Source organism: Ascidiella aspersa, chromosome 6, assembly GCF_963924565.1.
Source record: "Ascidiella aspersa chromosome 6, kaAscAspe10.2, whole genome shotgun sequence".
Taxonomy (NCBI): domain Eukaryota; kingdom Metazoa; phylum Chordata; class Ascidiacea; order Phlebobranchia; family Ascidiidae; genus Ascidiella; species Ascidiella aspersa.
In genome coordinates this window covers 32726509-32741491 of record NC_139452.1, presented here as the reverse complement: position 1 = coordinate 32741491, position 14983 = coordinate 32726509, and the positions used below count along the sequence as shown (strand labels likewise).

Genomic DNA, 14983 nt, shown 5'->3' with positions numbered 1-14983 from the left:
GCAACGACCAAGCCCCTTTTTTTGTAGTTCCCTATTTGAGCGCAACAAGAGAGAGGGTCCAACAGTTTGCAGCATTTTGTGAGTTGTGTTCTGTATCAAGTACGCAGTTTTAAGCTTAGTCATGGGTAAAGAAAAGTACGATGTTAATGTCGATGTTAAGACTTCGCAGATAGGCCAGTCAATAGTTACATCTGCTGTGGTCTACGTTGTAATGCTTACTGTGTTTGTTGTTTACCTCCACACCAGCAAAGCAAGGTACGAAGCTGAAATAAGCAAACGTCAAAACAGCTACTGCTACGATTGCTGCAGCATTGCCAGGGAATGTCCTGGCTGCGATTTAAGGCAAGTTGCATTTCAAACTTTTCATCGGTTTAAGAGCTTGGTGTAACTTGTTTGCATTTCAAAATGCATTACTTTTTACTTTTCAAAACTTGACATTACGTATTAATATTTCTTTAGTTCCTGTTACTTAGCAACACTTTGAGGTGCACTGTGATGTCACACGTTCCAGGGAATTCCCCATTAAATATGCCTAATTCGTCACGTGTCCTTTAAATTAAAACTTTTGCCAATTTAAATCAAAAATCGCGGTTATGCTCGATTTCGCTTGTAGATTTGCGCAGGTGTTTTTAAGAATAGTTGTTTTATGACGTAACTTTGTGACGTCATCCCTAAAAATCCATGTCCCAACCTTTTAGTTTAAAGTTAACCCCGCAAACTGATTGTAGCACTTGCGCGACTTGACGGGATGTCCGATGCCCGATATTTTAGACATAAGTATCGCGTCCCGATGAAAACCATGGCGTCTTTACTATTCTTGAACAAGGAAACTAACTGGAATAAAAACGTTCAAAGGGATATTTTTGACAGGATTTTAAACCTAAGTTTGCTACGATTCCGTCCTAGTATCGCACCAGCCTAGTATCGGACGAGCACCGGTACAACCACTTCAGGTATCGGCACCGATCCGGTATTATCGAACATCCTACTTACAACTATACACACTTGTGTTTAGCATGGCTGTATGCAGTAGAGTGGCGCATAAGAGCCGACAGCATGGGATGTACACTGAGCAAGAAATTATCGAGGTGAGTAACTTGTAGCTTTAAGTGTGGTTTTTACAGTAGTTTTATAACTTTTACGTTTTCAGATCGCGGAGCAAGAAAGCGGAAGAATGGATAAATGGAAAAGAGAAGGTTAGGAAACGTGAAATTAAACATTTCCGGTCAAACATCTTTCCTTTTTCTGACCTTTAAAAGTTTAAACTCTGTTCTTAAGATTTCGGTTTAAAAGAACTAAATTGCTAAATTTGCGTTGTTAGTCCTGTTCCGCTTCTTTTGCACAAAGTTTAAATAAAAAAACAATCATTTTTTTTTGTTGATAAATTCAGTTTTTTCTTTCAAAATTTTATTTTAACGGACTATATCTATCAATGAAAGTGCATTTTAGGCCGATATTATCCAATGAAAACTGCTTTTTCTAGTTTAGAAATTCTTAACCCGGCCATAACTTGAGTAAATTTTTATTGGTATTCTTACCTCACAAATGCGTTCCAGTTGGTCAAAAGTTAGGAGACCGGAAGACGTTTGACTTAGCGATGGAGGGGCTCCACCAAGTGTTCGCTACCTCTGCACGACCTGCTGTGAGGTTTACTTGTAGAGGGGAGCCGGACATGATTGGTGGGTGGTAAATATAAGTTTATAAACAAAACATAATTCCTATTTTGGTGTGGAGCATAACATCCGGAGGTTGTAGTTAGATGTAGAAAGAACATCAAAGCCCATACAGAAGTGGGTAGCATTTTGAACATTTCGAATGAAAGATGAATAAAGATTTATTCGAAACGTCCACAATGCAACTTCTGTATGGGCTTTAATAATCTCAGTTCACATTCCGAATGGTTTGGTTTCTTTTTTATACGTTTTTCGCGATAATTAAAGGGGTACACTAAAACCTACGGTATCAAAGCCGAACTAGCACCCCTAAATGGAATCTAAAATAAAAGTACCCTAAATGTACCCTAATGTTGTAGTACCCTAAACCTTAGACTTCTGTGCAAATCACAATTCGAGCGTTTTATATGCAATAAAAACTCCATATGGTAAAACATGTATAATTTTATCACTTAGGGGAAACCGGGACCTATGATCAGGCCGGACCGATGAGCCACCCCCAATAACTTACAATTTTAACACTTTAGCGCCTCCAACTTAGTTAGCTCTTTCGAGCATGTTATAATGGCTTCCTAACAACGAAATCAGCAGGATTGGTCGTATGTTGTAAAATTTAGGTGGAAAAATACATTTTGTCAGGTTGAAACTAAATTTTTTGGTGTTTACTAACCCTAACCCTACAATATTCTAAAAAACTTTTTACTAACCCCTATGTATTCCATGATATGACCAGGAAACTCTAGTTTCGTACTGAAGCAATGGCGAACACGCGAAGGTGAGGAGACTGCTTTTAGTCACCAGTTCAGCTACAACCAAACAACAGGTTTGCTGCAAGTAGAGAAGGCTGGGAGGTACAGTATCCACCTCCACACCACGTTCACTAAAGAAATACCTTCAAAGTGAGATCTTATATTATAACTAGCAGCGATATACACGAATACCCGAGGTCGTGAGTTCGAATCCCACCGCGGGCTAGATTTTTAAAACCTTGTTTTGCTTTCGAAAATTTTCAAGGCCGACAAATTAAAAGGGTTGGGTAACCGTAGGTCCAGAAAATGTTTGGGTTCTGAGAGTAGAGAGATACTGAAAAGAATATTATTGCTTTTATTTAGGATATAACTAGCTTTTTTAACCCCCGAAAGTGATTAATTAATTAATAAATTGGTTCCATAGAAGACTTTGTTTGGCTAGAACTTTCTTTATATTTTTTTAATTCTACAACGAGGGAGTTTCATTTTTAAACACCTTAAAACAAGAAAAATGTCAATTTTATGGAATATTATGGCTTTAATATTTTTATTAAGTTCTTTAAAAAACGTATATTGAATTACAAACACTGAAACTTTGTTCTTTACGCGTTTTTCCATATACTAGTCATTCTTGTGTGTCATTTAAAAGCAGTTCATATAATCGATCATTTCAGTCTTTAAGTTTTTTTTGAGCTAAAACAATAATATTTTATTCTTAAACACATTAAAACCTTCAGCATTTATCCATATGTTTATATCGGCCGGTGCCAATCTTTCGTGCCCGCAAAAACAGCCGATAATCACTTATTTTCTCGCAGTTCGCAAGGTTTAATCAAGCACCTGGTTGTCACACCTCTAGCGGGCCACGATGAAATGCAGGATGTGATCAAGGCGAGTAAGTATGTCTCAAACGAGTTGGACTCGAGTCGAGATACGCTTGACTCGAGCACCGTTTACGAGTTGAGTAGCGGGCAGACTTTACAGGTCCGAGTTGAAATGCCTGAACATTTCGAGGTTTCCACTAAAGATTGTAGCACGTTTTGGGGCGTCACTATGGTGTAAAATACAGAAAAAAAACTTAATTTGATTGTATTTTAATCTGGCTTTTGTACATGTGTAGCAGTAGCCAAAATTAAAGCGATGTTTTTACATGTTTTGTTTTTACTATGTAATATTGTTTTACCATTAGAGTAGTGATTTCTACACACAGTAGTGAATTGTGTGCTACAAGTTTTAATATTTTATGATTTTCGCTTTAACATAAATTTTTCGTCGCACTTACTTTTTTATTTTTTATAATTTGGTGCTTGGTGAAACAATGCAATTATTGTTAAAGTTTTTTGTTCAATTTTTTTTTAAACATGCGGATCATATTCAGATTTGGTGAAACAGACATAAAGGCAAAATACATAAGAAATCCGTTTTCAAGCGTCTTAATTAATATATTCTATTTTTTTATTCTACTGATTGATGTGTTCGTTAAAATACAATGCCTTTTAAAACGTTTTTTATGCAAGGACAATATAATCTCATTGCTTCAACAGTTTTAGCCTTTTGCTATGTATCTGTGTTTTTTTTGTTGAATCTTTATGCTATACCCTGTGCTGTGAATATTAATTACTGCCAAATTGTTTTGTATATATTTATGATGTTTCTATCGTTTTTATAAAAAATTAAATGTGACAATGAATTATATGTTTGTTCTAACCTTAATCAACTTTTTTAGCTAAAGTTTTTTTTTTATATCGGTAAAATACAAAACATGAACATTTACCAAACTAATTTCCAACCCACAACTGCACTGTTCACTCGCTCCGTATCTATGTTAAACAATGAAGACAAAATTAGAACGACAAACATTTATTTTTTTGAAGGTAACGCTAGTAGTTTTAACCAAACAATACGTCACATAGAGGGCTGCGGAGACGTGTAAAAATAACCAGGGGCCGACTCAGGCCGAAAAAATTAGGAAGAGCCTGACTCCGACTCTACATCCTGTATTTCACCAATTAACAGAACTGAAATAAGCTTGGTATTTAGCAATCCACTTATAGAGGTGTCATATAATTCATTCACTCACAATACATGGTTGGAAAATATTCCACCATTACAATTTGTTTGCGGCACCTTTAAAATTTAGTACTGCGCATGCGCACGTCGGTCTTCAGACTGGGATAGTTTTACCTGGTCTTACTCGAGTCCCGAGTCCAGCAAAACAAACAGAAGCCCTGGTCACATGGAAGTTGTTTATGACTCTAATATTGATATTCGGTTCATGTATTGATATTTTATCACCAATGGCAGTTTCGCTTGCTATGTTGATTTCTGTCGCAAACGTCACCACTTTCTATTCTGGTTGTGGTGTAATAGTAGTTCCTACTCGTATAAATTGTTGAAATATAGATTCGTGTTTCGCTTTGCTTTCAGGAGATCGTCACCTTTTTAGTGTTTCTATTTATATCAATGCTACAATTATTATTTGATGAAAAGAACACCAAATAGATTTTTTATTTATCGCATAACTTTAATAAATCGTCATTGCGTTGAATGAAAACACTTTCAAATAAAACGGAACTAAATCGTTCAGAACCTCGCACGCGATAAACTTTTGTACAGGACAAAAGTCCTAGTTCAACACGCGGTTGTAGAAACTAAAGTTCTACCCAACTCAAAAGATACAGAAGTGAAACCCTATAGGCGCAACCAACGGTTTGCTATCTGACAAATATTTGCTACACTTTTAAATAAAACGGAACTAAATCATTCAGAACCTCGCATGCGATAAACTTTTGTACAGGACAAAAGTCCTAGTTCAACACGCGGTTGTAGAAACTAAAGTTTCACCCAGCTCAAACAATACAGAAGTGAAACCCAATGACGTAACCAACGTTATAGGTCCCCAACCAACGGTTTGCTATCTGACAAATATTTGCTACACAAGCAACCCCTAGAGTATTTAAAAGGTTTCCTGGGAAAGGGAAGCACAAAAGTTTGTACACACAACGGTTGCTGGGTATTTTCAGAAAGAAGGAAATACTTGCTTTTGTGGCTTTGTTATAATTCAAGCTTCGATTCCCGCTTAATGCAATGTTTGGGCAGGCGATGACTTGCCTTTTTCACGGGTTTCAAAATTACTTTCTTAATTTATAACCTTGGTCTGTATCGATAGACAGTAGTTAGAACAGTCTCTGTATTCTGTGCTCAGCTTCAATAAACTAGAAACAAAACAAATTCTCACAATTTCTCAAAATTTTCCGGTTGAGAAACGCTGCCCTAGAGTATTTAAAAGGTTTCCTGGGAAAGGGAACCACAAAAGTTTGTACACACAACGGTTGCTGGGTATTTTCAGAAAGAAGGAAAACCCCAACTACTTGCTTTTGTAGTTTTGTTATAATTCAAGCTACAACGCTTGCCAAACATCGGTCCGCCGGGTTCGATTCCCGCTTAAGGCAATGTGATACTCGTGGACTAGGCAACTGGAGAATAACCCGAACAGCGGAAATTCACCTGAATGAAATCTATTTCCCTTAGCAAGGATACATGTTTAATGTTGTCGGGTATTGCTATAAAGTGCAAACCATAAAACGACTTTTACAGTTTTGTCGATACGTATCCCAAAGCCAATGTGTTAAATTTGCGAAGATCCGCATTTAAGGCAAGATTCCCATACTATGATATATCAGGCGTAAAAGAATAAAACTTAAAACAAACACAAACATTTTTTTTCGTATATAGCGCTTGAACACCAGGGATGTTCTATTTATTGAAGAAACGTTTGCGCAATGCTTCTTATCACACGAACGTCATTGTGATGACAGCACCATCTGGTTAATGTCTCAAAGACACACACCCCATATGCCAACGTTGACGTTGTTGCGCTGAAAAAATCTATAAAGCCGTCCAGAATAGTCTATAAACACTAAACAGGGCAATATCATATTGTATGGATGTTGTTGTTTTAACATAAAACCCATTTTCATCGGTTTGTGTTATAATAGCTCAATAACATAATGTAATAAAATCAACCATTAGCGCCGGTTGATTGGGGCTCTACAGTAATCACGTCATTGCGTTAAAATACACAGCGACCTGGTAACGATTAGTTCCTTTTAGGACCACAAAAGCACAAAGGCCTCAAAGCCTATTCAAGCAAAGAAACAGATTCCAATTTCCCAGGATATTTTGTTCGCAACAACAGGAAATTTTAACAATCGAAGCCGGTGCGAAAGAAATTTAGGAATTTTAGGCATGGTTTGTGATAAAACGCTAACAACGTAACACCGAACTTTGTTTGATCATAGTTCTGACGTCATGTAGTTTTTGGTGATCGCAATACTTTTTCCAAAATATCGAATATCGGGAAAAAACACTAAGCATCGGACATAGTTTGAAATATTTCCTCAGACAATCCTTCTGAAGCTTTCAAAGGCAGGTTTCTAAAAAATGTTACAATAAAATCGAAGATAATTAGGCAATGTTGAGCCAGAATACCCGGAAATTATTCTATTCGGACTCACTGAATTGGTCAGCGTTCCACATCTGACAATACTAAGACGTCATTGGGTATAATGGAATCGCGATACTTTTTCCACAATATCGATTTTCGGTATCGGAATAAAATGAAATATCGGACAACCCTATTATTAACCACACGTAGCTTTATGAGTTTTAAAAGTAAACAAACATGCTTTTTTGGTGTTTTACCAGTTTGACATTATATTATCTACCACGGTAAACTTTTCGCCACGTCATCACTCGTGACGTAAAAAGTTGCATCATTGGTAGTTTATTCAGTGAAATCATTCGTACTTCAATTTGGGCTTCAATTTGGGTAGCATCGCGGTATTCCCCGCCCGAATAGAACAGTGACGTCACATTTAAGGGAAGGTCTGACGTCACAGTGGTTGAGGGGGTGCTGTTGAGATAAGGGGAGACACGTGTAGTTGTGGGCCGCTTGATAGCCGTAAATTTATTGTAGTTTTTTTTAAATGGCGTGGCTAAGAGTTTGTATATTGGCTTATTGTCGCAGAGCTTTTAGGCCATGCCCCCTAAACTATGCTTTCAGCCAATTAGGAACTCTTAGGCGCTTTTCTTCTACAAAAAGGCTTGTCGGCCGCTGCAACAAACAACTGTCTGTTTGAAATTTGAGAAACATTGTTCAAAAGCCCAAAAAGGCAGGTCGGTAATTGGAACCGGATTCTCTCCCAAATCCACCTTTTATTGTTTGTCCCAGTAGGTTACAACATAACCTAGCTTAAAACAGAAGTATTGGTGTCAAGTAACAAGATGGCATTCGCCGAACAACAGTGACAAGTGACAGTTTACCCAATCAACCTTACAATCTGCACTTTCGCTACATCCGTGAAACTTGGATGCTAATTGAATGAAACTCCCTGAAGCTTGCCCCAACACAACTTTATTGCACCTTACATGCGTCACTGGAAATCGAACCTAAGACCTTAGAACACATTTCACCACCTTAGTCATCATTCTACCCCTTTTAAAAGGGTAGGGGCGTCCGATTACATCGAATGGATATGATACTTAATGCAGCAGTAACGGTACTAGGACGGTACAGAGCTATGATTTATGATACAACGCAATGAATCTAGCTTGAAAGGTAAATTTATCAACAATAGTAGGTTAACAACTGTGACGCTAAATTTCCAAACCAAAAGCAAATTTTGTATTAATAATATAAAAAAATTGCCGTTTAAACGTTTAAATTTTATTTATTTTGGCGTAGTCATGACGTTTTTTTGTATCGAATCGGATCGCGGTACTTGTTTTCCAAATATCGATAATTTGAATAAAATATAAATTATCGGGCTTTCGTACAAATTGGTATTACCTGTCAGTCTCAGTGATTGGGAAATATTTTGGTATGAATCTACAGGGATAATTAAACTTAGTAAAATACGAAAACGTATTGGCACTATTTCAAAGTGTCGCCTTGGAAAGTATGTTGTCCACCGTATTAACGTTATTGTTGTGTTAATTCAGTACCGAAGTGGTGAACGTCCGTGTTAAAGAACAATAACTATACTGCGCAATAATGAATTGAGGCCTTTTCAGAAGCGAGTCGTGCTTACATCACTAGGCTACCTTTCAATCGTGAGTTGCAAGGCAGCGATACAAAAAGAGAACGTCACCAGAAGAACGCTTGATTGAATTAAATTAATGAAATTCCCAACAATTTCGTGTTGTTCAGCTCAAGTTACAAAAGGTTGCGCCAGACTAAAGTTTACAATGAGTCTCTGTAGAAGTCCCCTGTGATGTAATCAGTTACGTGGCTGAAGTAGCAAACCAAACACTTCAGCTTCGATACTGGTTCCTGCGCTATTGTTACGTGTTTATCAACACTTCAACACCCAAATTAATTAATTGCCATAAGCCAAATCTTAGAGTTCATTAAGTTATCTTACAAATTTTTAAATAGGGCTTTAGATTACGCGTTTCAGCTTTCGTTTGCCAAATGTGTTCTTCAGTTACATAATATCATATTTGATGATGCAAAGTTTTCCGTATTGTTGTGTGTAAAATTCCTGTGTTTTCCTGCTTCAGTTCGCCTAGTTTCAAACTTGACATGTAACCTTTAATCTCGTAATCTATAACTGTCAGTCTTGCGGGCGGTGTTTTCACGTTCTGCAAAACAAGCCGTTTTGCTGGCGTCTGACTACCGCTGCAATTTGGCCTTAGAATGGCCGCTGTAATGCCTAAGCCATGTTTTTAGAGTGCCAGCCAGTCTTATTGGCCAAATATGACGTAACTTTCGTGTTCTTTTTTTTCCTACGTATTGGCTATATACATGTCGTTTCTTAGCTGCTTTGAGCTTTTTCAAATAAACACTTTAATACTCCATATTTTTAGCACCTTGAGTAAGTGCACAACTACCGTGAAAAAGGGGCGAGTGGCCGTGGCACACGTCGTTTTTACATATTTGTTTTTTGCGCTGGCGCTCGGCAGTCGGCACAAACCCTAATTGCGTTTTATGTCTCAGCCTATTTTAATAAAACCGTTTAAGCCAGGATGCATCGTGCGTCTTATTGCTATATCTAAAAATATTGCCAACTCATACTCTACAAAGACATTTATCTCACTGACCGCAAATTGCTACCGTCTTTTGTTTTCCGTAACCCAACCTACTATGGTTCACCCAATAGTACACGGAGTGTTATAGTATCACACACATAAGTTTTTACTTCCAGATTTGCTTGTTGATGGAACAACAGGGAATGCCCCGGTCGGAAAGGTTACTACGGGTCAGGTTAATACAGAAGGTTACTAGGGGTCATGTTAATGCAGTACTTTTTTTAATGCTTGGATTTGCGTTGTTAAAACAATTAAATAGCGTAATATATTCATTCTGCATTAAAATACCAGATAAGCGTATTGGGCATATTTTGAGTGGTTCCGTCTGCGAGATGTAATTCGTTAATCTGTCACGTGTCCAACTAATTCTGCCTTATAAAAATGCGTTTATTTATTCCCCTTTAGACCCCAAACTCAATTATGGGCCCGATGCTCCATACGTTAAAATCAAAACGCTGATATCGTTATTTGTTTCGTAGCCGATGACGTCACAAATTGCGTGGCCCATATATTAGGTACGCGAGAAATAAATTAAGTTTTACGTAAAGAAAGCATGTAACAGCCAAACGGCGTCATTGGCATTTCAAGTTCTAGAGCAGTAGATCCCAAACTTTTTTGGCTCCCAGCACACTAAAAAAGTCTTGACTATTTCGCGGCACACCTTTAACAGAATAACAATAGAGTAACTTTAAAATCGTTCTTAACACACAGCAATCTATATGTAAATGTCTGAATATTATCAATTTTATAATGAATAGTGCGTATTTAAGTCTAAAATGCTTGCGTGTATGCCTATTGGTAATACAAACACTATTTTTCGAACTTACAAAAAGTTTCGCGGCACCCTTGACAATCTTTCGAGGCACACTAGAGTGCCGTGGCACACACTTTGGGAATGAGGGGATCTGAAATCTTTGTGGTTTCACGAGGAGAGAAATGATCTTGTGACGACACTAGAGGTCGCTGTCAATAATAGAAACACAGAATCACTTCAAACTCTTACCTTTGGAATGTATGTTTCGTGGGAGTATATCTATTAACAATATTGTTAACAATGCGAAGCGCCTATAGCGACCATTGTGGTGTAATTAGCTGAAGGCTTTCAGGAGCGATCGACCCCAAAGGTTGTTCTCACAACGATCTTTCAATTAAGGGCCCATGTTGCTTATATCGGACATTTTTAACAATAAAGTCTCACAAAGATGGCGTCACCAGTTGAGTGCTTAATTTGGTTAAATTAATTTTGAAATCCATAAGAATTTCGCATTTCAGCTCGAGTTACAGTAACACTCTGTTTTACGATGATGTTGTCATTTGCGTCGGCGGAGTTACCTTAGAATACAATACTTTGAAGGATGTCCGATAATATCGGATCGGAGCCGATACCCGATACCAAGTGTGAGTATCGGTACTCGTCCGATACCAAGTGTGAGTATCGGTACTCGTCCGATACTAAGGTGATATCGGTGCTCGTCCGATACTAAGGTGATATCGGTGCTCGTCCGATACTAAGGTGATATCGGTGCTCGTCCGATACCAAGTGTGAGTATCGGTACTCGTCCGATACTAAGGTGATATCGGTGCTCGTCCGATACTAAGGTGATATCGGTACTCGTCCGATACTAAGGTGATATCGGTGCTCGTCCGATACTAAGGTGATATCGGTGCCGACACCAGTTTAATATAAATATTTCAGCCATGATTTGTGATCTAAAAATAGCGATTCTACATTGAAAGTCAAACCATTCAAAAAAACAGGAAAACTGATGCAAGTTTTGGCCAAATATCCTGGAAAAAATCACCTTTAAACACTTTGATTTAAACTATTTCTTGTTAAGCTCAATAATGACGTCATTGGTATCGGATGACGATATTTTCTGCCTAAAATATCGGGTAACCGTGTCAAAATGTCGAGTATAAGCTTTCATCGGAGTTTGTTGATGTGACAACATTCGCGAGGTCAAAGGTTACTATAGGTCATGTTACGTATCCACTTACACGGGTTTGAATCACGTTGGGATTGGTTAAATGTTTTATATTGCTTATTTCGCCACAAGAGAATGGGGCGGGAGACATCCTCATGATAAACTGGTTTGATTAGATTAAACATCAAATGTTAAAACTGCTTTTTCTCTTTATTGGGTGGGCGTCGTGAAAAGTTCCAATGAGTAAATAGACAACGCTATAAAAACATTTATTTTCAGCTGTCGCGCGCAATTCAAAGGTAATCCCCCAGCGGGTAGGGGGGTTCGTTTGGTTAAATTCGAAACTTGCTCATTATTTTAAAGTTGTAGTCGCACCGAAACGTTATAGGTTTAGAGTGCGGTTGCAGCCAATAAAGCTTTGTACTTTACTGCTTATTGCCGAGTCATTTTATTACACACGGTTTTTTATTACCCAAATACCCATGTGACCTGCGATTTTAAATCAATAACATATGTTTTTATCCGACGCGTTGCAGTAATATGTTGCAACTGTTTATCTACAAATATTGGCGGTAATTAAATAATAAACAATAAAACATTGACCAAGTTTGAAAGGAAATAAATTAATGTGACTTTTAGTTAATTTTAAGTTCACGTACAGGTGAACATATCAGTGGTGAAGGTTGCTGACACGGAATAACATTTCACCTTTATACACAAAAAGGTCAAGTATTGCAGTTGAGAGTTTAGTAACGTTTGCTGTTACCAACATCACTTGAAACTTGATTTTTTTGGCAAAAATCGCCTATTAGCATCAACGTTTAACCAAATTTAACGAATATCTGGATTTACTTGTTGTCCCGATGAACAGCGCTTGTATATCGAAGCTGTTGCTATGTATCAAATTTAAGTTTACCACCTGGAACAAATATTTTAACGATTTTCTTTTAATCTGTGTATAAAATCGGTGAATACCTGTAGATAAAGTACTTTCGATATAATTTCAGAATGTAGCGACCTGCGAAAATTAACAACTATAGCGATAGAGTTCAAGTTTTTTGTTTACGTGAAGTTCTCATGCTTCGCAATATTACAGTCACATCTTTGTTTCAAACCTTCTTACGCCATCTTTTAAAACATCGGATCCAACATGTCTCAAGATATCGCGGTTTAACAGGAACGTTTAGGTCAGTGGTCCCCAAACAGGGGTCCTCGTACCCTAGGGGGTCCCCGAAGCATTTTAGGGGGGCAAGAGTTTCAAAATTTTCGGAATGGTTGATACTTATGTAGTATGTTAGAACATTTGCTTACTTTTTTTTCTTGACTTAATGACAAACTGAAATTTTGGATAAACAATACTGAACGGTCCGCAGCCAGTTTGAGAAACAAAAGTGCCCCTAAAGATGGAAAGAACCACTGATTAAAGGTGGCACCGTCTGACAGGTTTATCGCGGTGTGACCTGTTTAATGTAAGATGGTTGGCAGATGCTGATTAGAGTATTTGTTGGTTTGCTCGAAGAGGTTGGCGTAATTTTCTTTGATTTATTTAAGTCTGAAGTCGAACAATTCTTTATAAATATTCAATTTTTTATTTGAAATATTTAAACATTATCGCAAAGTAAAACTTTCGTTGCATACTTTGCAAAGTTTCCGGAAAAAAATTAAATAAAGAACTATTTTTCATACGATATATTAAGCGGTTATTAAATTATGATGATAGGGGACAATATACAAGGGTTTGCTACGTGAATGCTACGTGAATGTATGTAAAAAAGATATTAAAATGGCGTATATTCAGTAAACAACACACCCCCAACACGCCAGGCTGTGGAGCCGGGGCTGGACTCGGGGTTTTATTACAACACACCCCCACATTTGTCAATATTTAACAAAGTGGCGTGACTCTTGTGTGGTGGTGGGTTGAAAGGCCGTCTCTATTTAAGTAGTGCTTTCGCTAATATCGCGAAGGAACGAACACAGAACTTTTAGTTGCGTGGCGCAATAATAAATATTGCCAGAAACGCAACCATGGCCGCTAGTTAAACAGCCATAAAGTAATAGATCAACCCTGTTTGAAAATTTGGTTTATGGGAATGTTACTATAATTGACAAAAAAGCGCTGTTTTAACCCGTAACAAATAAGTATGGATTTAATACATTGTGTACCACTTAGAATTAAATGAGTTCACGCGTTTAAATTATTTAGTAAGGTTTTGGGGTTGTGTGAGGTCCCTGCTGCTAATAAACTTGCTCAAATTTGCCATTTTTAAACCTAAACGCCCGCATCATTATGAAAATTACAAAAAATAAAGATAATTACAAAACAAAATTTGTATTTATGGAGTTTGTTGCCCCTTAAACTAAAATAATGTAGGCAGAACAAGAACCCATTAATTAGTTGGACCCTGCTTTGCATCCAAGTTTGAGAAGCGAAAGTGAGCACAAACGTTCGCTATATGTAAGTGTGGAAGAGGAATGAGGATATTAAGCCAATATCACCTTTCGTTAAACCACTATAATGTGTAAATGTGTTTGCGAGAAAGGGTCGCATAACCCTCTTACAGGTCACCACTGATAAGCCGAAATTTCATCCGGTTATACTATTTTCTAAAATTTTACTTTTTAAAGTGAAAAAAAGGCTGAATTACATTGCATACGTTGCCTGAAATTCACAATTAATCTTTAGGTATAATTGCAATAGTAAATTTGTCGAACCCCAAGTTAAACACATGTGACAAATCGTAACAGCTGTTGTTGGGCAATAAAATCACCTCGTTTAGGTTTTTTGTGAGTTCAATAACCCCACAAATGTTATTTATCAGCACGCGAGTTAATAAGAAATGTAGTTTATTACATTTTTTACAACATTTTTGAATCCACGTGATGCTTCTGTTTGGTTCCATATCTATGAAATCAATAAAAACGATTGTAGCCCAGGGGCAAATAATATTGACATTTTGCAACAAAACTGTGTAATATCGAATGTTGCAACTCCCTTTCGTGTCGACAATTTAAGACTTTGTTTACCAGTGTACATACAGTAGATTGTAATAGTAAAAACGCAACGGTTGCGCAATTAAGCAAGCAAGGGGTACTTTTTACATCGGCATAAAATGATAAACCAAAAGTTCAGTTCAATGTTATTGAAACCAAAGCCGAAAACACAGCAACTGGCTTCTATTCGATGTGAAGGTTTATGTGGTGCTCCAAAATCCCGATCTTATAATACTGCCGTTTAATATTACCCGGGTGGTCCTACGTTTTAACCAATTAAAAAGTAGGGTGATTTGCCCGATATAAATACAGGCTGTGGAGTCGGTTGAAATAAACTCGAGTCTCGAGTCCGACTCCAGTTTCGTAAAGCCTGGGTCCGACTCTGCAGCCTGTATTTCACTTATAGGGGTGTTATATAATTCATTTACCCACAATACATGGTTGGAAAATGTTCCACCATATGCTATTCCATCTTTACAATTTACATTTTGGCGTCTATATCAGTTTTTAAATTCGCATGCGCACGTCGGACTCGGGACTCGGGTAGTTT

The 14983-nt window shown here is 37.5% G+C and overlaps 1 protein-coding gene across 1 annotated transcript; it reads left to right on the top strand.

Annotated features, from left to right (window-relative positions):
* The first annotated feature begins 134 nt into the window (after positions 1-134).
* LOC146141342 (uncharacterized) lies at positions 135-3489 on the top strand. Its single transcript, XM_083392114.1, has 5 exons — positions 135-342; positions 1016-1088; positions 1151-1679; positions 2407-2572; positions 3241-3489. Exons 3-5 carry the CDS (start codon positions 1598-1600, stop codon positions 3482-3484), a joined length of 492 nt encoding a protein of 163 aa, XP_083248240.1. The 5' UTR covers positions 135-342; positions 1016-1088; positions 1151-1597; the 3' UTR covers positions 3485-3489.
* Positions 3490-14983: the final 11494 nt, after the last annotated feature.